Consider the following 26580-nt stretch of genomic DNA (forward strand, 5'->3'; position numbering starts at 1 on the left):
TATGTCTGGGTCAGCAGCAGTCATTTACCTGGTCTTACCAGCTAATTACAATAAATGTCATGGGAATTGATTTAATTATTCACAGCCGTGTTCAAGCATGATTAAGTTTTGAGGCGGAAAGAAGAGCTATAGAGTGTGATAGCTCTGTGTGGAGGTTTAGAGGGAGGGGACAAGAATCTCTAGACTTGAATCACTGAGCAGGACAGCAGCGAGAAGAGTGGAGCAGGGGAGGTCGTGTGCTTTCAGAAAGTGCTCATTTCGGGTCTGTGTACTGAGTCAAAAACTAATAATGGGGACCAACACTGCTACTATACAACATCCTGGAATGTTACTGTCACCTGCCAGTCTCGTTTGCCACGGCCTTCAGCCCTTCACGCGGATTATTTTTCCACCTGCATCTGGCACCACCCCTTCCCCCGCCCCCCCCAGCTCCTCTCCAATTTCTGCCACCCGCCTAGGCGCTGGCACTCCGCGCTGTTTGTCCCGGGACAGTGTCCGTGCGGGAGCCGCGACCTCGGACACGCAGCAGCGGCGGGGAGGCCCTCGGGGCGTGCGGGCGGCAGGGGGCGCTGCGGCCCCGCACAGCCCCGCGCATCCCGCGCATCCCGGTGCTCCTGCGGGACTGACACCGGGATACAGGCGCAGCGCCCACCCCTAACTCGCCCAGTTCTGGCTCCGGCGTGATTGTAGAGGAGATGCCCTGCTTTTTCATACTCTTAGGGAACGAACCGTGACACAAAATTTCCTTGTAAATTTTTCCATGCATTAGTTAAATCGCTGATTACTGATTTTATTTTCTTACTTTTTTTTCCCATGGCGCCTCCAGCAAACATTTTCTGGTTTTCTATTGAAAGACAGAAAGCTTAAAAATACTTTTAAAAGCTGGGGAAGGGTCTGGAACATAGGTCTGATGAGGAGTGGCTAAAGGAGGTTAGCCTGGAGGAAAGAAGGCTCATGGTGGACCTTCTTGCTGCCTACAACTACCTTAAAGAAGGTATGGTGAGCTTGGGGATCAGCTCTTTCTCCCAGGTAAATCAGAGGATGAGAGGAAATGGACTCAAATTCCATCAAAGGAAGTTTAGGTTGGATATCAGGAAAAATTTCTTCAGGAAAGAATGGTCATTCATTGGAACAGGCTGCCCAGGGAAGTGGTTGAGTCACCATCCCTGGAGGTATTTAAAAGGTGTGCACTTTGGGACATGGTTTAGTGGTGGACTTGGCAGTGCTGGATCAATGCTTGGACTTGATGATCTTAGAGGTCTTGATTCTCTGATTTTGGAAAAAAAAAATAGAAAAAAGTTTGGGTTTTCTTTTCATAAGAATAACTCATACAATAAGAACCTCTTTCTCAGAAGAACATCTTCATGTAGGTTGTGCCCCTGTTTATTATAATGGTCTCAAAAGTGTTTCGTCAGAAGAGATATTAAACTAGAGCTTGTTGTCACAGTGGCTAAACAACCTTTGAGTTTGACTGCTCAGGCTGGTGCTCACAGGGAGCTCACTGAAATCCCTGCTGCTTTAGCCATATTTGGGCCATTCCAGTCACTTGTGATCCAGTTTGCAAAGAATAACTGGGACTGCTGAGGACACCTTTTTTTAGGAAGTGGCTGAAAAGTGGCTGAAAACACAGTAAACCTCAGCTACCATGGCAACCTCTCTGAGGAAGAGCCTACATTGTGGCTGGTTCTTCTTCTGCTTCTTGTCCACATCTTCCGTGCTCTCAAGGGAGCTTCTTCTCAGCTCCCACATTACCTTTCCACTCCACTTAGTATGGTGAACAATGAGCCACATTAGGAGGTGTTTTGCCAGCAGACAGAGGTCCTTTTGCCTCTGCTCAGCACTGTCAAGGACACACCTGGAATCCTCTGTCAAGCTGTGGGCTCCTCAGTGTAAGAGAGACATGGACATACTGGAGAAAGTGCAGTGGAGGGCCACAAAGATGATTATGGGACAGGAACATCTCTCTTAGGAGGAAAGGCTGAGAGAACTGGGACTGTTCAACCCAGGGAAGAGAAGGCTCAGAGATATAAACACCTGAAGGGAGGGTGCAAAGAGGATGGATCCAGGCTCTTCTCGGTTGTGCCCAGTGACACAGAGGCAATGGGCACAGACTTTTCCACCATGTGGGTGACAAAATATGGACACACATTGCCCAGAGAGATGGTGGTCTCTACCCTCAGAAGTATTGAAATGCTGCCTGGACAGGGTCCTAAGCAGCTGGCTTTAGGTGGCCCTGCTTGAGCAGTGGGGTTGGATCAAATGACCTCCAGGGGTCCGTTCCTCAACCCTGCTGTGATTCAACGAACAACTGGACAATTTTGTGAGCAAAGAAGCACTGATGTGATGCCACCACAGAGGCCTCCCATGAATCAGAAAGTGGCATTGGGCTGTCCTTATTCTTGACTGTCCTCAAGAGGATGTTTGCTCATGGGAATGACATGCTTGTGCTATTAAGAAGGGGGATAGACAACCCTGAAGTAAGGTAAGCAGATACATCTCATCTAATGACATAAGTAAGTTTTCTTTAACTCTTTTATTTTTTTTTAACTGCTCTGTGTTAAAGTACTCCAGTCTGACACACTCTAGCACATCTACTGACATCAGTGGAATCGTTAACTTCTTGCAGGCAAAGGCTACCTTAACTTAAGTTAAATAAAAGGTAAAGGTATAAGAGTCCTCACACATAATCAAGAAGAAGAAAAAGATCTGCCTGAAACAGAAATTAAAACAGAAGATGGAGAAAAAGAACTGATACTTCTTGTCATTCTCGTATGGTAAAACTTCCCTTTTAAATGAAAACAAGTTTCTATAACTGACTAGATGATATTGTCCTTACTTTCCTGGAAGAGGGAATGAGGAGGGAACACAGAAGGCAGGAGTTGTACATGGAGGAAGAATGGACAGAAAGAGGGAGAGTGGGATAGAACAATTTTGCTGCAAATAAGAAAAGACAAAAATAAATCTAAGCTATCTGAAAAAAATCATAGTTGCTATTTGGTACTAAATACAGTAAAAATTAACAAAATAAATACTAGCTGTTCCTATTTGTGTCATTAGGAGGTTAGGGTTAAAAATAATTGCAATCCCAAAACAGTTGTACAAATGTAAAATCCAATATATTCCTTATTGAGCATATTGTAACAATAAATCACCTTTCAAACTAGCCCTCGTATCTCGCACATTAGAAATCTCACCTACCTACAGAGGAGTAAATACTGTCTTACTTCTGCAACAGTAACAGAGCTAAATATCCAGGCAATAAGCTAGCTTTTCTGTCTGTTTGCCCTGCTCATTTTTTTCAGCCATTTTAAAGGAAGATTTTCAGAAAACCTAACTCAACCTAGTGATCTAAACCAGCTTCTCAGCTGAAATGTGAATTTCATGACATTAGAGGGATTTTGAAAGATACATTTTCAGAAGCCTGTGAACAAGAGGTGCTCCATGCTACATTGCTTTGGGGTCATTGTAGGAGGGGCTCCTGAAGCGGATGGTGCAGCAGGACAGGATGCCCACAGCTCTGCTCTGCTGACAAACCTGCCTCTGCTGAGCAGCCACAGCAGCAGCACCCACCCACCACTGGGCAGAGATGTGGGGGCAGCCCTGGAAGTCGGGCTGTACTTTGGGCATCTTCCTGCTTCTCAGCAGCTTGTAATATGGGTAACCAGAGGAATTCTCTGAAGAAAAAAAGGGGAAAAGCAAACGGCTCCAAACCTCAAAAGAAGTAAAACACCCATAGATTTACATCCATTGGAAATAACCATTTTCCTGCACAGTCTTTTCACCTTCAGGAATCTTCAGAATGATACCTTATCTTCTGATCCATGAAATATATGGTGATGGATTACCATAAATATGTGGTCTGCTGGGCCCAACAGTTTCCCTGAGTGAGCAGACCATGTACTGGCCTTATCCAGCATTCACAACCAGCTTGCACCCAAGTTTTTGCATGTTTTGGGAAAGAGACAAGATCAAACTTGATTCCCCCCGGGGTGCCCATTGATTTCACCTTCCTGCCAGTGGCAGGGCTCAGTGCCTGAACTTGCTCTGGAATGTTTGTCAGCTGTTTGGCTGGAGAGAAATCAGTGTATTGCTGGGAGATGAACAGATTGTGCAGGTGGCTGGGTCCCACACATTTCTGGGGTTGTCCTTAAAAAGAAGTGTGCTGGCTCATCTCATATTTTCCTCTGCCATGGAATGTAATGGACACTTGTATGCTCTGTGAGGGAGTTTTCAACAGTATTGCCCTATAATATTTGTTCAGTCAGACACACCATAATCTAATCCGCAGCTGGTCAGAATCTGAGTTTGCAGTCCTTGCTCATATAAAATTTCCTCTCATTTGCCAGCCACAGGGAGACCTTAGGCAGCTTCTCACATCTTCATTTCTCTCAGCTGCCCTGAAACTGGGTTTCATGAACATCTCTCAGTAAGAAGGGGTGCAATAAAAAAAAAGCAAGAAAGACTGGTTGTCAATGGAAAACTTCCTCTGATGAAAGGTCATCGAAAGTCTCTTTTAAAAAAATTTTCCAGTTTGTAAAACATGAAACTGTTACTGCCTCTGTTCCCAGGCCCCATCCATGTCCCCACCTCATCCACTAATGCAGGGCTAATTGTATGCTAGATAAAATTCCCTTTTGCCACCAACTCTTGCTTGGGATGACCAGAAGAATGTAAAATGAGAAACTGGAACAGTGCTTTTAATGTATATAGCTGTATTTACATATATATTGTATTGTATATATGGTTTTCTGGAGTTCTTGGGATTGAATTTCTTGCTGCTGGGGAGCATTTATTTCCAGCCAATAACACAGGCAAGATGTTTGTTCTTTCTTGAAACTTTTGCAGTTCTGAGCCTGTAATTTTAAGACCGACCCGCTGCCTTAAGTCTAAAGATATTGCGGAGATTTTCCTCCAGGTGTTATTATAGTTTAGCTTTCCTTTTCTGGTTAAGTGTTGCCATTTCTGATGACATTGGCTCATCATAGGGATACCATCTGTTGTCAGCACAATTTGTTACTCGGTCCTATCTCTAGACAACAGATTCTTAGAGGAAACACAGGCATTTTTAAGAAAGTAGATATCATTCATTAAATGCTTAACATTTTTTACATCGAAATTGTTTTTCAGAGTGATCTGCTACAGACATGTATGGAACTAGCAGTTCTCAGGATTTTTGCGGACAACTCTGTCTCTGATCCTTCAGATCCTAGCTGTTTTGTATGTCCAAAAGCATTTGCATTTTTTTCCCCTATAATAGCCAGCCTTACAAGAAGAAACACTGCCTCCCTGTACACCTTGCCTTGACTAAATAATACCTCAACAGAAAGAACACTACTCCTAGAGGATAACCACATCTTGGGGCTCTCACACCTTTTGCTTTCTCTGCAGAACTGTCTCCTAGCCGTGCTGACAGGGGCCTTTGGGCACCATCACATCCCAGATGCTAATAATTTTTATTTATTTTGTTGTGCAGCCTAGCAAAGCTCAGTCAAGAAGAAAACACAGAAATCCCTCTTTGACAGGGTTTGCTTGGTAGTATCAGCAGTCATGCAAAGTAGGAGATCATAAAATATTCGTTTTCATTTTTACTCCACCTTCTCTTCAAATAGCTCACGTAGACTTTCAGCCATGAATGAATAATATCTAACAATTGCTCTTTGAAGTAAATATTATTATCTCTGTATATGGAGCTGAAAGTGTACTACAGGTTGTTAAAAACCTTTCTCGTGTATGCATCAGAACTATATCAATCACGAGAAAAACATGCACTCAGTCCTGGATTTTGAATCAGCAAGATTATTTTTTATAGGAACAAGTCATTAATTTTAGAGAAAAACAGTTTCAGGCATTTGAGATGGAAGCAAATGCTATTTCCTTTTTCATAACAGTTAATTGTTGAGTTGATTTTCAGTAGAGGAAATCAAGCTTTAAATTCCAAAATTCTTCACTCTAACAGTAAATAAAGGTACTTTCTATATATTAATATTATGCCTTCTTCTATTTAGATCATTAAACAACAACAACAAAACCTGGTAAGACACAGATGCATCATTATATTTCACTCTATCAAGGTATCTGATGCATAGATTATTTATGTGGGAAATTGCATATATATTATTTAAAGTGTTCAGGTCAAGCTAGCATTAACAGTAGGAAACACATTTACATCAGAAGAAGGAGGAAAAAAAAAATCAGTAATTTAAATACTCTTTGCCTTGAGCATGAAACATGTCAGATGCAGCGAGAGCAAAGGCCAGGCTGGGCTGGGAGAAATTATGGTGATGGGAGAAAGAAGAGCATCTCCAGCAGAGAGAAGAAAGGTGAGACAGAAAATAAAAGATTCAAGAGAAAAAGAAATCAAAGGAGAAAGGAAGGAAAGATGTGAAGGGATGCAGTGAGAGAGCGGGAAATGGAGACGAAAGGGCCTGAGGAGTGTGATGAGAAGACCTCACCTGCTAGCTGAAATGGAATTCCAGTGGGACGGCCATGGGACCAGCTCACTGTCATGGCTAGTGGTGCTCTGCAGTCCCCTGGCCCCACAAGTGAAGCTGAGCCTGCAGGTGGTTGCCTTAAGGGTGCATGTCACTGCCCACAGTGAAACCACTTCTTCAAAAGAGAGGGCTCGAGAGCTGAGCCACAAGGAAGCGGCTGTGGGACACAGAGAAGAGGGGCCTCTCTGGGGGTCGGGGAGCATCTTCTGTCAGAGGATGTCTCCACCAAGCTGAGCAGCTGCCTCTGCTTCTGCTGCTCAGTCTTCAGACTGTTGCTCACGCTTTTACAAAGATATATTTTCTCATGTAAATTTGGTGAAGCAGACTTTTTGCTGTCTCACTTCAACTCTTATTTTTGAAGCAGTTACAATTTCTGCTTTCACGTGCTGGCAGAAAGCCTAATTTTTACAAGTCCTGATGAGGGGAAGAGCAAGTGTTTTGCTAAGCTAAAGAGCTCCAAAAAAAACCCAAAAAATCCAAATGAAGTTTGTGAGACACCACGGGAATACCCTGCCGCATCTGTCGTTGTGGGCTGGGGGAGGTTTCCCATGCTTGGTGAGCACTTGCTCTGCTGGTGACAGAAGACCTGCTGCAGTCCTCTCCGAGAGCCCGAGAGCTGCCAGCCGGGCAGGGAGCTTGTGCCACGGGGCTGTACTTATACCAGAGGGAACAGGGAACTAGCACTGTTGGCAGGAAGGTTCAAAGCAAGCTACAGCTGTTCTGAAGTCGTTACACAGATTACTTGTCTAGGGGATAAAAATAAAGGCCTCCAGGCTCAGATGCGTGCCTGTCGGGGCACAGTCCCTCAGCCCTCGGCCTGTCCCTGCTTGCCACCTTCCTTGGAGCATAGTGCTTCAGGAGCTGCCTCCTCATCGGCTCCTGGTCGCTGGTGTGTAAGGGGTGGAACTGGCCCAGGTGTAGCTGAATTTGCTGGCGCCAGCAAGCCCCTCTGGTTTGTACCAGGACAGGACATCACAGAGGGGCAGACAGATTTCCCTACCTTGCACAGCTATGTATCACAGTCACCAGGCAGAGAGTGGATCCAGTTCTAAGGATTAAGCTGCAGCATCTCCCCCATGATACCCCAGGATAGGCTGGGGGATTTTTATTATTTGCTCATCTGTTGTAATTTATATATAAAGTTATATTTTATTATATTATTCATTCAGTTGTTATTTTTACTTGCCAAGAGCTAAGCATTCATTCTGCAATTGTTCAGAACCTGGGTAAAAAGAATCCCTAAGCAAATAAACTGAGTGTTGGTAAGTGTTCTCAGAAACATCTCAGAGATGATATCTAGATTTTTTATTTTTTATTGATAGATGGTATCAATAATAAAATATCTTCTGCATTAGAGAAGTCAAAATAAAATTGTAGATGGACCAGAGCTAGATAGGCATACCACATCTAAAAGAAGACACAGAAAACATCCTAAAGGTAACTGCGGGGGCAATGGGGCACAGAGGCCAGCATTGTTCATGGATATGAATGCATGATCTCTCACAAGACTGCCTTAGAAACACTGACTGAGTCAATAGCATTGTACTGTGGTGCTGAAGACAAGTTTGTGTGTTTTTCAGTGCAAAGGAAGGAGCTGGAATGATATGAAAACTAGGGAGGTACATATTTGCAAAGATGCAAAAATGAGAAAAGGATTGCATGGGCATTAAAGAAATTGATGCAAACATGAAAATACCATGATGGCAACAACATTTCTTGGCTGGCAGGTTGTCCCTTTTTTTCCACAGTCCGCACTGGTACACAGTCCCATAGCGTGAATGACTTTAAAAGACACCCCTGGAGATTGCCTAGTCCAGTGCATGTTATGCTCAAAACATCATCAGCTAGTACAGGTTGCCCCAGAGCACATCCTGTACAGTTTTAAATACCAACAGGGATGGAGAGTCCACAACTTTTCCTGGCAATATCTTCAGTACTCAAACAACCTCACAGTATAAAATTGTTTCCTGATATTCAGAGTGAACTTCCCCTGTTCAGTTTGTGCACATTGCATCTGGCCCTGTCACTGGGTACCACAGAAATGAGTCTGGCTCCCCCAACAGATATTTATACACATTGATAAGGTTCCCCCCAACCCTACAGGCTAAACAGTTCCAGCCGCTTCACCCCCTTCTCATATGCCAGATACCCCAATCCCTTTTCATCTTTAGGAAAAAAGGAAGACCTGAGGAACTACAGACCAGTGTAGTCAGTGTAATCAGCCTCAGTGCCTGTCAAGATCATGGAGCAGATCCCCCCAGAAACTATGAGAAGGCACATGGAAAATAAGGAGGTGACTGGTGACAGACAATATGACTTCACTAAGGGCAAATGGCACCTGACAAATCTGGCAGCCTTCTACAACGGGGTTACAGCATTGGTGTGTGAGGGAAGAGCAACTGACATCATCTACCTGGACTCGTACAAAGAGCTGGACACTGTCCTGCACAACATCCTTGTCTCTAAACTGGAGAGACATGAATTTGACAGAGAGACCAATCGGTGGATAAGGAATTGGCTGGATGGTTGCACTCAAGGAATTGTGGTCAATGGCTTGATGTCCAAGGGGAGAGCAGTGATGAAGGGTGTTCCTGAGGGATCCGTTTTGGGTCCGAAATGGTTCAACATGTTATTTATCAGTAACACGTCTTGTACTTTCTTGTACCCCTTTCAACCGCACGCATATATACAGGTTTTGCCCTCAGAAAACAGAGAGTAGACAGTTTGTGCTTCTGTTCCGAAAATAACAGACATCTACCCCAGCCACTGAGAGCTCACTGTCAGGCGCGTGGCCTGACAAAGACTTGTCTGAATACTTACTTATCTACCAGGCAAGTGGATACTTGTCCTTTGATTTAAAATTGGCAAGTGACCCAAGTGCTTTGTTTTCTCTTCCATCTGATGCATTCAGCACTGGTAGTTGCTAGGTATCCATTGAAGATACTTGCTTTTTTGTGGTTCAGACAAGGAGAAACTAACGTTTAATAATGAAAATCTGTTGCTGGTGATTCAGCTGATCTGGGATCAGAAGTTTTAATGTGTATGTCAGGTTTCCAGCGTAAAAGCTTCTGTGAAAGATGCCATCAGCTAGGACTGTTCATATCTACTGGACTAAGCCAAAATATATTTATAAATTCTGACAAATTAACTTATTCATAAAGATGCTGGACGGGAGTCAGAAAGGGTTCAATGCATGAATCATACACATGTATATGACAGTAAAGGATTCTTTGAGTGAGCAGGGCTTTTTTCCACCATGAGAAAGTGGTTTCTGTTATCAAGTATTTTGTCCAACTCATGTCCCATCCTGGTTGGCCTTCACTGCAACAGGTAGATAAAGCCTATGCCTGTGAGAGCAGCCACATGATGAGAAATTCTCCAGCTAAACCATATGATCGGACTATCAGCACAGTGTAACTAAACTTACATTTCAGTGTCTGTACTAATATGAATTCTAGCTTAGGGCTAGACCTCCCCCCTATACATTATTAATATAGGTGTTAGCATACATTTTTAATGTAGGTGTTAGGAAGAGCACTTCAGGGTCAACGCCTGATTTGCGACTTGAGTTGAATTCAAAACTTCACTGAGTTGAAATGAATTTCTTTTTGCATGTGAATGGGAGTCCGGCTGGGAGCAACACCTGGTTTCTTCCAGATACTGTTAATTACTGACAACTGTCCAGTTAGGGACCCATGACTATTGCCACAGCAGCTCAGCACATGCAGTCCAACATCCTGATTGCCATATTAGTAATTCTCAAATATTTCAAAGGCAGATAAAAAATTCCCTAATTTTGTGGAATAATCTCCTCAAGAGTGGCAATTTCCCTCTGACTTCAGACAGCAGCTAGTGTAGATCTGAAGTATCAGGCTTTATTACTCTTCCTCTGAAAAATAAATGAGTAAATGCTAAATTCTTGTCTAATATTACTGTGGACCCTGATCATATCTGTATTTTTTCCTTAATTATATACTATAATGATAGGCTTTAAAAGTTAAATTCAGATTAAGTGAAGACTTTTTTTAGAAGTATTTCCTTTCATCTGTTTCAATAATATTAAGGCCAGTTTTGTAAGTAGAGACAGTATCTTCTAATATACCAACTGGTACTGTTGGAAAAAACCCAGTGTTTACACATTACTTTTTTCAACTACTTGGTTGGTTAAACAAGATTCCTACCTACAAAACTTGTCTTGCCTATACCTCAAAAAAAAAAAAAATCAGTTACAACAACTCCCTTAAAAAGTATTGCTATTCATTTGCATTATCTGATGCCAGCCAGCACTTCAGGATCTGTTTCCACATGATTTAATAAACATGTTAATTCTGGGTTGACACAAAGAGAAACTGTCATTCTCAATAGCAAACACGGCTTTTTCAACAGTGGTTCAATGTTAAGGGGGAGCTGCTTGGCACTTGCAAACTGATTTGGCTGGAAAAAAAGAGCTCTTGGCAGGTGTTTCCTTTCCAAGGCTTCCCTCCCCGCCCCTCTCATAATGTTTGGTTCTGCCTTTCTGGCACAGCTCATAAAAACTCTATCACTTGGCCATGGCTGCATGTGTGCATACAGCAGTATTTCCCCATTTCTGGGTCAAAAAGCACACCACAGTTATCACTTAACTACAAAGTGGGACAAGACCCAGGGGTATCTATCTGCTTCTCTTTCCTCTTGCTTCCTGAATTTCATGCAAAGTACAGCAACACTCTCCTCAGAGGTACCAGCTGCAATGATCAGGGGACCTAGTTTTGTGAAAAAAATAACATCGTCAACCACTCCTTTGCAGGAATGCATTGTCCATCTCCATGCACTACACAAAGCAGGGGAGCAAGCTGAAGCAGACGGAGAATGGTCTGCAGGGCTCCTCAGCACTCTGGCTGACCAGCAGGAACAGGCAATAAAAATCAGAATCTGGAGGGAAGCACATGATTAATGAGAGGATGTCAGGCTCCCATATGGACACTCACTGCAGGTCAGTCTCCAGGCCACGTCCTTGTGTATAGTTAACAGAAATGAAGAGACAGGAGAGGTGACAGCTTGCCAGAGTCACAAAAAGAGGCTCATGCCACCTTGAGCCTCTTCCCATTATCGGTTCTGCTCTGCTGGCCAAGACAATGTAGAAAAGATGAGGGACACTTCCAAGTTGGTTTGTTTAGTGGCTCAGGTACCGTACTTAGGCTGACTTCAGTGGGGGAGAACCCAAACATTCTTGGCACCATACTGCACACCTCATTGCTAGCTGGGTACTCGGGCTGGCAGGATCATGCACTACTGCCCAGTCCACTACCTCAGCTCTTCCCACATCCAGTGGGAATGTTTTGAACCTGAGATACAGCATGCAGATAGAATAAATGTGGGTTGTGCATATACAAGCCCATTTGTGTCCTTATTCCTAACCTCACTGTGTACATGTAATATTAGACATATGCAGAGATCAGCAAAAGAGCTGTGGGAAACGCAGATCCACAAGGTTAGAATACACTTCAGTGATGGGAGTGGCTATGCATCTCAAGTCTTTGCCTGGAAGAATAAACTTCATGTTCAACCAGTTTACCCAGAAAAGGTATTACCCTATGTGTATCTTCAAATCTCTTTTAAGATAATTTGATACCATTAAATCCACAATACTAAAGCTCTAGACAAAAGACCCACCGATGTTGGGAAAACTCTGGGTGAAAGCTGAGATTTTTCTTCTCCCTTACTAGCATTTTTGTGCCTCTCCTTCAAACCGCCTCACATGTATATATAACTTTTCTACTCAGTCTGACCTCTGGGGAGAGAAGGGATGTTTTCCAAGGGACATCATTCCTGGAATAAGAGGTGATAAATGGACTATAATAATAATCAGGCTTAAGCAGAGGATGATATTGGGTTCCTCTCTCCCCTTCACACCTGGCATCACCTCAACACAACACCTTCTACCTCCTATTCCCCTCTATGAACCCATGAACCCTGAAGTACACATCTCCCTGAGACCTCCACCTTCTGCTGGCATTTTCCCAGGGCACTAATCAGCCAGACAAAGGGAGGGAAAACAATGCACTCCCAGACTCTCTCTTCACTGCAGCAGCTGAGGGAAGTAGGTACTGCAGGTACCTGTGTGTAGCTGCAACAGTGCAGGGAAGCCTTTGTTTTCATTCCTCAGAGGCATAACACTAATGCCAGGGGTCTAAGTGATACACAACCAAGCAGCACTGTGGGCACCTCACCTGAAGCAGACGGGACTGATCTGTGCACTAAAGCAAACTGATTTTGGTTATCTCAGAAGGCTCAAGTTGGAACTGAAATGTTTCCCATGGTTGAGGCATTTAGGAGGTCTTTCTCCCTTGTGGAATCTACTGTGGTTTGTCTGAGCTCCGACACCAAGATTTTAATGGAGAAACCAACAGGGTCTTTCCACCCTTTGGCCTACTTTTCAAGCTTGGAGAAAGACAGAAGCCGTGAGCTCTTTGTTGAAAGAAAGTAAAAGGCTGAAAATTGTTGGAGAATGACACAGAGATTATATCCTCACCATCTTCTTGGTATACAGTGTAAAACTGAAGCCTGCACTGTTGTAGTCTTGTCCTTTCTCTAGTTTTCTGTCCAAAATTTTAGATCTTGAGATTTCAGCTTAAGGCACGTTTACTTCTCAAGGTCTTTGAACGTTCCATCTGATGAAGAAAGACTTTGATTTGTTCCAATGAGACAAGCTCACTCATTATTTTTAAATTTCTTTTCACACAAACTGTCAAAGCATCTTCTAGGCAGGCCCTGATTTTCTTTTCATTTTTAATAAGAGAGAAGGCTATGATAGACAACAAGTAATCTTAATTCCACAGTAAATGTTTTTCTTACCAAAATAATGTCAAGTGCACTTTAACTTACATCTTTTCAACTACATATACACACTATTTCAGTGATTGCACAAGCTATGCCAACAACTGGACTGAGTAAAAATCGAAAAATTTAAAATCTTGAGTAGCCCTGCAAGAGAGTCATTTAAAATTCACAAAGTTGTCCAAGCTCCGGGGAAAAGACTTGAAGCATTTTCTTAAAAACTGCGTCTCGTCACCTGGAAAGGGAGAATCCTTCAGGCTGCATTCCTGTTATGCCAGCCGGCAAGGCACGGCCAGCAGGCTGCCCTGTGTTTTTTCGGCAGGAAAGAGGTACGAGACTTTTGCGGGGGGAAGCCGGTTGAAATCCTGCTGGGACCGCCGGTGCTTTGACCTCGACCCCGCGATGGGGGAGAAGGCTCGAGATCCAGGCTGGTAGCGCGCTCGAGAGCCGAGCGGCCGCGGGGCAGGGGCCGGGCCGTGTGCCGGGGGTCACCTGCCGGGGGTCACCTCCCTGGCGCGGGCAGTTAACGCCCCTCGCCGCCCACGGCCCCGCCGCTGCGCCCCGCCGGACACCGCTCTCGGCCGCCCGCGGCTGCGCGGCCGCCGCGCTCCATCCCGCGCTCCATCCCGCCACCCCTCCCTGCCTGCCTCCCTCCCTGCCTGCCTGCCCCCGCCCGCAGCACCGGCTCCCCCTCCGCCTCCCCGGCCCGGCCGGCGGCGCTACCCAGGATGCTCCGCGCCGGCGCAGGCGCGGCCGCTCAGGAAGAGGAAAATGGCATAAACAACCCCGAGCGCCGGGACCGCTGAGGAGGAGGAGGCGCCGCCGCCCCGGGCCGCGCGGCCTCTTTAAGAGGCGCGGAGTCGCCCCCTCCTCCTCCTCCTGCCCCTTCCGGAGCCGGACCCGGGGTGACGGCGGTCCCCGCGCCCCTTCCCCCTGCCCGCCCCCTTCCCCATGGTGCCGACCCCGGCGGCGGGGCGGTTGCCATGAACAGCAGCGGCCTGCCCTGCTCGTCGCCGTCGCCGGTGGTGGGGCCGCCGCCGGGGGCGGGGGTCGGCGTGGCGGGGCCGGCGGCCGGCGGGGCGGGGGCCGGCGGCGGCGGCGGCGGGGCCGTGAAGCTGAAGTTCTGCCGCTACTACGCCAAGGACAAGACCTGCTTCTACGGCGAGGAGTGCCAGTTCCTGCATGAGGAGCCGGGCGCCGCCCCCGCCGGCCCAGGGCCCGCCGCCCCCCCCCTCGGCGGGCTCCCGCTCGGCATCCCCCCGCCCGCCGCCGCCGCCGGACCGGGCTACTCAGCGCACGGGGCCAGCTCGGGCCCGGCGGCAGCGGTGGTGGGGCCTAAGAAAGCCGAACTGGGGGCGGGAGGCGGAGGCGGCGGCGGCGGCGGGGGGCTGGATGGCCCACGGCTGGCGAGTGAGTGCGGCGGGGCGGCCCGGGGGTGGGGTGGGGGGGGCCCTGCCGGGAGGGGGAGGCGGGCGGCGCGTTGTTCCTCATCCCCGGCACGCCGCGGTGCTGCCGGAAGCAAGTAACAACAGCCATGGTGGTGCCGGGGGACCCCGGGCCGCCCGCCCGGCTGCGGCCGTCTCGGACGGGCGGACGGGGCTGGGCCGGCTGCTCGGAGGGGACCCGGCCGGTACCGATGGGAAGGAGCGGGCAGGTGTGTGTGGGAAGGGGCTCCTCCGATGTGGCTTTAAAGGGGCTCCTGGGCAGCTGTCCATCCGCCCCTTTAGCGCTAGGCTTGGTGCAGGTACTCCCTGCCCGGAGTCAGGCCGGGAGCAGGGAGGCAGCGCTTTCCGGAGCGGTACCCTTGGATGGGCTCTTCCGAGCAGCGTATATTGAGTGTCGGCTCTTGAAAGTCTTAAATGTTCCAGCTAAAATACAGTGTTCAAATTACAAGAAAAGAATTGTAAATAGCGATTCAGCTCAACATGAGAAAGAATTTCTTTATGTTGAGGGTGGCAGAGCACTGGAACAGGCTGCCCAGGGCTTGTGGAGTCTCCCTGTCTGTAAATATTTAAACCCTACCTGGATGGATTCTGTGTAACCTGCTCTAGGTGATTCTGCCTTGGCAGGGGGTTTGAACTAGATGATCCCCAGACCCCTTCCAGCCTCAATATATGATTCTGTGATAGATATCTATGTTATTTACTACTCTGAGCAGAAGTTGCTTCAGTTTTTTTTCCGCAGGTTTTTCAGCCCTTATGCGCAGCCCTTTTTCAAATGGTGAGAGTTCAGATAGCCTGTATGTCATGCAGAGCTGCACTGCTGTTGCTGGTCAGTTGTGCATCCTCCTGATGTGCAGGCCCATAGTTAGATGGAGCTTGCGGAAAACTGATTTTAATAACCATTTGTTTTTAGGTGAAGCAGCATTTGGCAGGCTATGGAAACATGCTCCTTCAGAAAAGTCGTGCTTCTTTTCATGAATATGTTAAGCTTGGCTGCATTACTGATTTTTGACACAAGCCTGGCATTTATTTACATTAAATGCTTTAGCTACTAAATGGTCACAACTATATTTTTTTTCTGAAATTAAGATGCAACCATGCTGAACATCCTGTATGTAGGTTTTTAGTGCTTGATAAATCTTTTGGGATCCTGCAATTGCTGTTTTGCCAGGTGTGGTGAGCTTGTGCTGCTGAGTATGAACTGTAGTTGGTAGCTTCTCAGTGTCTTACCTTAACACCAGACTGTCCTGTCTCCCCTTTCAGGGGGAGCCTTTTAATATACTACTGCATAAGGCTTTCTTTTAAAAGTCTACCAGATTTTTGTTGAACTTAAGTTATTCAAGCTGAAGGCTGTCTTGCCTTTATTTTTTTTTTTTAATGGAATAGAAATGTGTTGGAGGGATTCAGCAGCAATAAGTCAATCTTTGTAATTTTTCTTTTGGACAGAGTTTGGTATGAAACATACTTTTTCCCCTGTGTGAAAGAAAATGGTTAGGGGATTCAGACTTGGGGAGAGGATGCATAATTTAGCTTGCAGGTAAAAGCTCCTATATGAAGGATACTCTTCTAAGAAACAGTTAAAAAAATTTGCCCAAGCTCTGAATCTAAGACAAAAATCTTCAGAATTTGTGTGTGCTTGGGAGTTGATACTGCTGAGCAGTTATATTATTTGAAACACTTGCTTCTATTGAATGCGCTTGCTGCAGTTGTGCCCAGTTAATGAGTGAGGGCACCAAGAATGGAGAAGCCCACTATGAGGTTGTCAGTGGTTGCCTGCTGGGAAGGCCATATCAGCTGTTGTAGGGGGCAAAAGCTTTGACTGGTAGAAGATCTTGAAGGACACTAGCTAGGAAAAAGAGCCTGGGAATGAAAGACAGGGAAATTTAAGTTGAAGAGCCAGAGAAGGGGCCTAGTCTCACTTCTAAACCCCTTTGCTTTGGGATGCATTTGTGAAAAAAATAAGGAAAATAATTATTCAAAATCTGAAGTTGATATGTATAAGTACTGACAAGCTAATATCTAAATTTCTTACCTTGCTGGTTGCCTGTGGTGTTAACAGTATGATTTCCAAGTGGATGGAATGAAAGTTTTATTTCTGTGGATGTAGGAAGTAAGACACAAAGTCGTATTAAAAACGTTCTGAGGTTAGGAACATGAAATTGGGAATTGCCAAGAATCACCTGCCTGTACAGTCTCACTGACTGTCTTCTCTAAGTATTGGGTAGTCTTAATGTGACTGTGGATGCCACCTTCTCTTGTTCCTTCCTCACTGGACACCAGCTTCATTCAGTGCACAGAGCAGATAATGCTCATTGACTAATTAACTGGGTAGTCCTATTTATTGTTAAAAGTGGGTCAGTGCCTCATTCTAACATGCGTGTTACTCTAATCCTGCTTTGAGTACAGGATTATTAATTTACTTACAGGTTTTTCTGTGTTAATCACAAGGGCTCCCCAGATACCAACTTATTTTCACAACATGGGTGGTAGTAATGTTGAGTGATGAGGAGACGGTGAACAGTGAAAATGCAAGAAATCTCCAGTGTGGAAGTATCTCAGAGTATGAAGTGGAATGAGCATCCTCAGAGCTAATGAGGAGGAGTTTCTCAGGCGATGTGTGGTTAAGCTGTTCCGTGCCCATAGATGTTTTGAATGCAAACATCTGACAGAATTCCAGAAGTGATCAGAGAGTCTTGGAAGAAAACTCTGCTTGAGGTTATTAAATACAAAACCTCCCCATCTCTGGATCAGACTCATCTTCCCCTACATATATATGGCTGAAAGCCTGCTGGGAAATCTTGCTTTATCCTTGCCTCATGCTTATGCTTTTGTCCACATACCTACTGCTGTCCGATACCGGATGAGGTAGTGGGCTTAATGTGGCTTTGGCTTGATGGTGTGGCTTTTTATGTTCCTGGGGAGCAAGACTGACCATGCCCATGAGCTTCACCCACTCTCAGAAGGTAGTGCTGCTGCCCAGTGCCCCTAGACTAGTTGACATTTGGAGCATGTGTTCAAAGCATCATTCCTGCTTCTTCCACCAGAGTTGTGAGTGCTCAGCCTTCTGCATGGTTCACCTTCCAAGAGTAATGTGGCCAGCTGACAGCATACAGAATAGGGAACATAGCTGATATTGCCTATTTAAAATTTTATTTTAAAAAATTAATCTTTTGTACCTAGAACTTCCGTGACAAAAAGGGGGAAAGGGAAATAGCACATTTTCTCCAAAATTGGTAGCTGCTAAAATCTGCACGTGGCGCTTTTCTAATAGATGTATGTCCCATGTGTCCGCCCAGTGAGCAGCAGTGGCAGCAGGACTGAATCTGTAGAAGGCTATAGAAGGAGCAGAGGAGGGGAAATGATTGGTACTTGCTATTTAGGGGAAAAGATATGATAGATTAACAGGATTTAAAGGAGTAGCCTATGGAAGGATGAGTAGAGGGCATGGTAGCGTGAAGAATTTCTGCTCTTATATCTGCCCTCTGTTCTCTGTAGCACTTTGCAACTTCTGTAAACAGCAGACCAGCAGTCTCCTTTGCTGCATGCTGTGGGCTTGGTCCTAGGCCACCATCCCTTCTCAGTGCTGCCTGAGGGAGGATCTAGAGGGAAATGTGGTATTAAAGTGTATCATGCCTGTACCTAGGTAAGACAAGTTAAAGTTGCATGGACAACTGCCATTGTATTTGTTAGCTTTCAGGTAGTTGAACAGGTGTAATACTCTTTTGCATGTAGACCTCGTGTATTTATAGATACAAGCTGAAGTATGGCTCCAAACATTTGCTAGTTTCTGCCACACTTTTTGCTGTGAAGTTGATAATACATAGTACTCACCCTTTCTTCTGGCTTCCAATTCCTATAAAACACTGGGACACTGAGCTGAGGAGTGCCAGGTGTGCTCTGGGCCCAGTGGCAGCTGCGGAGCTGCCTGTGAGGAGCTGGCCACAGCAGCAGTGCTGCTGCTGCAGGAGTTTCCAGTGCCAGAGCCTAGCCCACCCTTTCATTGTGACATGTTTGAATCCGTTTCTCTTCTAGAAAGCCTTTTGCAAAGCCCTCCCAGGAAATCTGTAGTTGGAAAACAGGCCTGTGTTTCTGCAAGGTGGTATTTTCCTATGGCTGCTGAGAAAAGCCCATCTGTGAATAGACTTTATTGCCAGCCTGCGGAGAAGGTGGAAAGGGACCTCAAGACTTGGGGTGTGTTGGGTTGGCCTAATAAAAGCACTGTTTGTTTTCACAGCCCTAATAAAAGCATTATTTCTGTTTTTACAGCCAACCACCTGCATGCTGTGTCTAGTCAGGGCTGTAGTCGTCACTGCTGTAGAAACTCCATATGTATGCAATCGCTCCGTGGTTAGTTTAGTGAGCATTGCACCTTTGGTTTTGTGAAATCCCTGAGTATGCTGGGAGCGGAAAGACATAGACATTTGTGAATTTTCTGCTTTTTAAAAGGTGTTTGATTCTTTACCAGTACACTCCTTTTTAAACAAAATGAAGCAGCTGATATAGAAAAAATGGAAAGATAGCTATTCAGCAAAATTGATACTAAAGGTAATCTGTTGGATTACACTCCTTAATGCAGTTAAACTGCTCAGGGTTATTGTAAATGTGGATTTTTTTTTACATTTGGTAGCATTTCAGTATTTACAGATCGAACTGTTTAGAAACAGATAGTTACAGGAAACTTTTAAGTACAAGTATGTTGCAGTATGTCACATACTCTTCACTTTTCCTGGGGTTTGTTTCTTCTCCACTTCTATGGAGAAAACAGGTAAAAGTGTGTGCTTGAGAATTCTTTTTCCAAGCATGTTTGTACTTTTTGTGAGTGATGCTGTATTAGTTGTGTACTTCAGTTGTGGGGTTTTTTTTTCTTTTAGAGGTACCTTCCCCTTTAATTTTCATTATGCCTTTTCCAGGAGTTGACAGATCATACAATTTTCATCTTGTTTTTGCTCTGAATATTTTTAAGAAATGGGAAAACAATTCTGAGCATTGACGGGACATTTGGAGACAGATACAATTGAGAATTGAAGAGTAAAACCGATAACTGGTTAGAGATGCATGAGAGGAAATGAAGACTACTAAGTTCACTTAATCACTTTTTGTCTTATATGTCAGATGCAGAAATTAGGCAATTAGACACAGATTTTCTTTTTGCTTTTATGTGTTTCATGTGAAAATAACAGGATCATGGAATATTCTATGTTGGAAGGGACCCACAAGGATCGTTGAGTCCAACTGTTAACTGAATAGCCTGTAGGAGGAAAATTATTTGGGGGAGCTAAGGAAAAAGAAAGAGAAGGAAAAATTTCTCAATCTGCAAGGTTATTTGGGATTTTGAGGGCAGTGAAACTTAAAAAAAATTGCACTCGTAATTGGCTTTGATTTTATCTGTTTATATACCTTGTGAGTTTTTCTTATTGTATAGGAATTCATTCCAAGTCCAAAAAATTCACAAGAATTATGGATACCAGAGGAGTATTTGTAATCACTTGTTTCTGGTAGAACGCAGGCTGTGTTGTGTACTGAAGAGTACTGTAGCACTATTACTCTTGTCGTTTTCCTGCTTCAAAGCCAAACATGAAAAGGAGTGAGTGTGAGGATAGCTACACTATATGAGCAAACTGTATGCTGTATCTTAATAATTGGAAGCTTGTTTTTCAAGATTCAGAACACCCCATTTTAATTTCTATCTAGCAGGTATTAGAAACTGGTTGTTTTAGATATCACTGTAGGAGTGGGCCTTCAGGAATGATTTGAATGTCCAGAAAATAGTGACTCTGAGGACTAGCCCAGAAAGGTTTCCATGTGTAAGGAACCAGCTAGAAGCAAATTTAGACTGCTGTGGGAAAAATGGATAAATGCTAAGTGAGGGTGGGGTGATAGACCACGAGCATTTCTGTAGAACCTCCAAAGCGGAAAAAATAATCTTGGTTGTGAGGCAGCTGATGAAAAGGGGTCAGTGGAGGGATTTAGATAGTAAGCTGATGTTTTCCTGATTTGTTGCTTTCTAGTAAAGATGTAATGCTTTATGCCATCAGAAAAGTGTGTGGTGAATCACTGTGTATGGACATAGTATAGGACATGAGTTGAAATTGATCACACTCTGTGTGTGTGTGCAGGCTTCATGAGTCTTTCAGTAGTTAAAGTTCCGATTGTGTGGTTGCCTTGTTTGATCTTCAAAGATATTTTGTGCTTAGAACTTACTTGTATTTTTTAATTTGCTTTTTAACAGCCTTTTACTCCTGACCTTTTTTAAATTTGAGACTGGAAATTTAGAAACAAAGCACAGGTATACAAAAGGGAGAGCAGAGACCACATTGTCCAAGTTGCTGTCAAGTCGGTCATAAAATGTGTGATTCCTGTAGTTTATGGGTAGAGTCCCTCAACTTCAGTTGGTCTAATGCTGAGGCCGATGGCAAGAAAACCTTTCCTTTCTTTTATGCATTCTCCCCAGCTGCTGTGAAAAATATCCTAATGTTCTCTCCAGGTTATCTGCACGTGCTTCATGCAATTACTTTTATAAAATGTTGAGTATTAATTGGAGGCTATTAAAACAAAAGCTTAAATGTTTGAAAAAATTGATGCAGTTTATTGAATAGTTCAGTGCAATGTTTTAGGAGTTGTAAAAGATCTTGGAGAGGGTTAGCTCTGAAAGCCATGATATTAAGTAATTGCACTACTTTAAATTGCTGTTTCTGATAACAGAATAGTTCTGATTGACTCTTTTGAGAAAGTATCAACTTTAATTTGTATTATCACTGTGCTTTTGGACTTGATCCATGATGAGGAGTCCAGCTGCTCTACTCTGTAATAAACAGAGCAGAAGGATGGCACTTACGCTGTTTTTCAGTCTTCATCAGATGGTATCTTCATCAGATATGTTAGGTATACAAAAAAAAGACAGCTCAGCCATTTAAAATTATGGTAAAGACAGCTGTTTTCCTTTGCTTGCCCATGAATATCTCTGTGTGTAGTGGGAGTGTTTGTAAATAAAGCAGCATTTCCCAAACTGTTTTGCTTCCTGTCTGCCTTTCAGCTAACTTGGTTCATTTGTGCTGTCTGCCCTCCGACTGCACTCTGTCACAGCATCCTAACCCAGGCATGTGCTTTTATTTTTGCCTCTCATGCCTGGGAGTGTCGTTCATTGTCTTTGTCTGGTGCCTCTATTTCAGAGAGTCCTAGTCTGTTTTTCAAAAACATTGCATTAAATGAGAAAGGCATAGAAACAGCAGAGAATCCAATTTCCCTAACAAGTTCCAAGTAGTGGCACTGTAGAGAAAATAACACTGAGGTGAACAAGTCAGGTTAGTACCACCAGCACAGGATTTCCTGGTGTGTGGAAATGTACATGTCAGTACAAAACGGAAGACAAGCATAAGCTCCTTTGACACCTCAATGCTTCTAGGTGACTAAAAGGACACAAATCTTAAATGACTTGCCTTAGATAAGCTTTGTATAGGCATTTTACTGTTTTTGTCTCAATATAAGGATGGCTATCTCTGTAAATTCCTCCGGAGATATGGCACTGTGGTTTTTACTGCTTTATATCCAGCTGAGATAGCACCTTGTCCTTAGGATGCACGTGTATACAACGAACCTATGATTCAGTTTACCAGCTCATGCAAAGTGCACTGTTGCAGTGCTGAGAGTTTAAATCAAGATTATGTATAAACTTTTTACCCAGCATAAAAACAATTGTGCATTTTAAAAAGCAGTAACAGCAAAATGAATTATTTAAATCCATGTTTTATTACCTTGCCAGAAATCTTTAAAATATTGTTTTGAAAAGTATCAGCTAAATCTGTTGTGGCCTTGCTTTAGCCCATTCATGTTGGGAGCAATATATCACATTACTGGAAAGGATCCTTATTTATATGAAGAACAGTGTCTGAGATTGTCAGTGCTGATACTGGGTTCATAAAAGAAGTAGTCTAGGATAATACAGTATTTGTTTACTGGTTAGTGAAAGCATAGACTGAAAAAATCAAAAAATCTTTCCAGATAGTATTAGTGTTCAGATAGTGCCCGTGTTAGACAAGTATTAAACTAAAATTCACTGGAACTGACGTGTTCAGTTGAAGCATATGTGTTGAGTTCATCGCAGTACTACTCAAGCACTTAAGCTGTGGTGAGATACTTTGTTTCTGAAAAATATCATTGTAATGCAAAAGTAACTATCTTTTCTTTCTTTTTCCCTGTTTGGTGCGTGCCTCTGGCGGGAAGCCTACTTTCTCTTAAAATTCTGTGGGAGAGGAATTATATAAGAAGATACTTATTTTTAATTGCAGTTGTCACATTAAGCTGCAGTGTTACTCACCAAGCAAGAAACGTATTAGATGATATGTGTATAAAAAGTAGAAGACTTCATCTTAATTTCTCAAGATGTTCTATTTAATTTCTTTCCAGAATTGCCAGGATGCAACTTCTGTTTTGAATATTGATGGAATGGAGAAATTTGTTCTATTTTCACACAGGTCCTTACATAACGTGTTAGCATTTTTTTTCCCCCCCCGGATTCTTTGCTGTTCCCTTGCACATCCGTCTTTTCTCTTACCTGCCTGGTCAGCCTTTCTCTTTTTACAAGGAAGTTGTTGGTTCTCTCCAAGAAGAACCTGTTGAAATATATACAGCTTCAATGCCTGGATAGTGCTACACAACAGAAGGGCTTATTCCTTTAACAAAAAATAGCTAATTCAGGATTTTCCTAAAATTGCCTAAACTTATCTAAAGTTATAATCAATGCTTTAAAAGAGAAAAGACAGACACCAGAAGTTTATTGCTATTTCAATACCATGGTGTATGGGAATGTTTTAAAGTGGTTGCTTGCAGTTGTTCTATAAGAAAGATATGGATGGATAAATCAATTGCAGGGACTGATGTGAATTAGTAAACACATGAGAATAAAAACTTTGAGGACTAAGATATTCTTTTTCCAGCTTAGGTTTCCACTTTTTTAATATCACACTGCTCGTGTGGTAAAGTGCGCCCACTTCTGCAGACCTTTTATGGGTTGCTTATGATGAATAATTTTTCTTTTTACATTCTCTAAACTACTGTGGTCTTCAAGAAGCAAGTGAGAATTTCTGGTTTGCTAAATGTTTGGCAGAAGCAGGAGAAAGTTATCAACTTCTCATAGGGAAGGCCAGGTGCCAAATACAGTAAAAATGCTTTGGCTGTTTAGGTATTTGCCGGGCTATCAACGGTGTAGAAGCTGAATGTCCCTTTGAACACAAATGGAGTATGTGTTGAACATTTCTTTTTTTCCCTCTATAAGCAATGCAAGAATTACTTTTTTTTATCTTTTCTGCAGGCTTAATTTTCTTGCTGATTGCTACAGGGAAGTCAGTTTAAAGAGGCTAGTATTGAATTTTCTTTTGAAGGCAATAGTTATACTTGCCACTTCTAGAGCTTTCTGTTTAAACCTGAGCTACTGCCAAGAAAACTGTCCTCTGCTCCTGTGAGTGTACTTTTGATGGTTTTCTTTTGATTGTTCCTGTGGAATGTGTTATCTTGTGCTTTGGGTCCCTCTGCTAGCAGTATGTTTCTAGACCATTTGGAAGAGGACAATAAAAATCCTTGGAGTTGAAAGCCGTTTTGAAATTGCTGTGGTACGAGTGGAATTGGGTGCTGCGAAGGTGGGTCAGCAGTGGAGTACAGCAATTTGTTGGAGTGGCACAAGGAGGCTGATTGGTATGGCCAAACCACAGCACTTCAGTACAGAGATGGTCTTCCTGCAGCTAGATAAAAGAAAATGTTCTGGAGTAGCTTCTGCTGTTTGGAGTGCCCAGTTAGATGTCACTGTGCCAATAGCCTAAATTGTAGCTTTGAGCAGTTTTAAGTGTTTTGGATAGGCTGGCATAGTAAATATGAGCAGTAGAAAGGATGCAGCGTCAAAGATCCCAGCAGCATCCTCAGCCTTGCTCAGCTCTGGGGTTGCTGCCCAAAGCTTGCTCATGCTTCCAGCCTGAACTGCCTGTCACTGAGGGTGTTTCAGCCAGAGCAGGAGCAGAGCACCTGGTGCTTTATCTGTGCCCTAGCGAGGTAACTGGCACGGGTTCCAGGGCTTTGTTTGGATAACGGGTGACTGAGCTACTGTACCACCTGTCTGGAGTTACTGCAGGTCAGCTCTGGGGTTTCTCAGTGTGGCAAAACTTGCAAGTTTTCATTTGCTTCTTCCCAGTTTGAAGGATTTTGTGCATTAACTGTATTTATTCAAGGGAGAAATGAAGGTACGTGGAGTCTCATGATGACTCTGGCATAGTGAGGAGCAGTGGGAGAAGCAGGAAGAATTAGTCTTTTTCTTAATTCTTCAATAAAGCCCGAAGGATTTGGAAAGCTGATGGTGTCACCTAAGGGAGTATCTTGCTAGTTTGCTAAAAATTGGATAGATTCTATAATTTCTGGCAAAAGTATAAGATGAAGTAGCAGATATACTGCTGAAATTTTATAGTGTACCTTGAAATGACAACTGTTCCTGGAAATGAAACAGTTTTTGCTGGTCAGTCAAGGTGTAGTGTAAAAACTGCAGGGGTTTTTGATAATGGCTGAAATGTAGGCAGAGAAAGCTACATTGGAAATGCATTTTTATAATAAATAAAAAACACAGTGAAAACCTTGAATAGTTTATGAGCAAACTGGACTGAAACTGCTTACAATTAGACATGGATATGCTGTCTTTTTGTTTTCTTGTATGAATGGGTCGTCCTAGTATTTTTCATGATGCCAGAAAACCATATGTAATATGCTAACCTTCACAGTGTAAGTTAGGGACTGACAGTAGGAGGAAGCATGAGACAGTAATTGACATTACTGCAGATATTACTATTTTCCATAGTACAGTGGTTGAACTATAAAATACTTTTCCTAGACTTCTGAATGTGACTTCACCAAATGAAGGTGAAAGAGGAACAGTCATTTAGAAGACAAATCCAAAAAGTTTTGTCTATTTTAGGGCTGTAGCAAGAGGACATCTGAAGTTTCTATGTGGCTGCTTATTTAAAGTTGTGAAGGAGGATCTAGGACATGGATAGTGGAAGGAGTTTTATTTTCCTATTCTCTTAGGTAACTTTTAAAACTTCTGTAAAAAGAAGTAGCAATGCATTAATAATTAGCATCTTTAAAGTTTCTTAGTTATTTCCTTCAAACCTACAGAATATACAAATAATGTTCTAGATTTGGCAGCAAAACTTCAAGAATCTTTCTCCCTTGCAAAACTGTTTATTGCCACTGAGATATTCCATTTATTTGGTGTCTCACATACAGCTCTCCATTTGAACTGGTGTTGGTGTTACCCTCAGTGGGCTGATTCATGCAGCTCCAGTCTCAGGGGAGTGCTGCTGGGCAGTGTTTCCTTCTGTGTGTGGTGTGCGTGCTACTCATCATCCTCCTCTTCAGCCCTTCCTGTGGTTGCATATGACTGTACTTCTTTTGCTGTTTTCTGTGCCTAACACATGGAAAAGGCTCATCAGGTTATGTAGTCTGTTTTGTAGGGAAAATTCCTGTTCTGATGAAACTTGACAGTTTATAATATGCATTCCTTTAGCTGTGCCACTAAGTTGCATTTTATTTCCTTTGAGGATTAGGATCAGGAAGTTGTTTCCGGGTGTCACCACCTGGCTGCAAGTCCTCCCAGAAGTTCAAGTTGGATAGTTTGGTACAGGATGTTCCTCTGAGTTGGATGTGTGCCTTCCTACCTTGAAGCTACCCATTACTCATGCCTGTTGGCTTGCAGTGGTCTGGCCATACTGATTAGTGTCTTTATAATTTACTGTGGGTGCTTTTACAGAAGGTTAATTTGAACTGCAGCTTGCATACCATTGTAAATGTTGTTTTTT

The 26580-nt window shown here is 43.7% G+C and overlaps 2 protein-coding genes across 3 annotated transcripts in view; one reads left to right on the forward strand and one right to left on the reverse strand.

Moving 5' to 3' along the window:
* Positions 1-6591, reverse strand: part of FLT3 (fms related receptor tyrosine kinase 3) — a 41410-nt gene extending 34819 nt beyond the window's left edge. The window contains exon 1 of one of the 2 annotated variants that reach the window (XM_032099501.1): positions 6453-6588. In XM_032099501.1, coding sequence (XP_031955392.1) covers positions 6453-6507 — 55 coding nt within the window. In that variant the 5' untranslated portion in view covers positions 6508-6588. Of the gene's footprint in view, positions 1-6452 lie in introns of both variants that reach the window. The other variant, XM_032099502.1, reaches the window with a different exon arrangement.
* A 7464-nt stretch (positions 6592-14055) lies between these two features.
* Positions 14056-26580, forward strand: part of PAN3 (poly(A) specific ribonuclease subunit PAN3) — a 79778-nt gene continuing 67253 nt past the window's right edge. Inside the window, 1 exon segment of the mRNA XM_032099506.1 lies at positions 14056-14717. Coding sequence (XP_031955397.1) covers positions 14291-14717 — 427 coding nt within the window. The 5' untranslated portion in view covers positions 14056-14290.

This window comes from Corvus moneduloides, chromosome 2 (assembly GCF_009650955.1).
Source record: "Corvus moneduloides isolate bCorMon1 chromosome 2, bCorMon1.pri, whole genome shotgun sequence".
Lineage (NCBI taxonomy): Eukaryota > Metazoa > Chordata > Aves > Passeriformes > Corvidae > Corvus > Corvus moneduloides.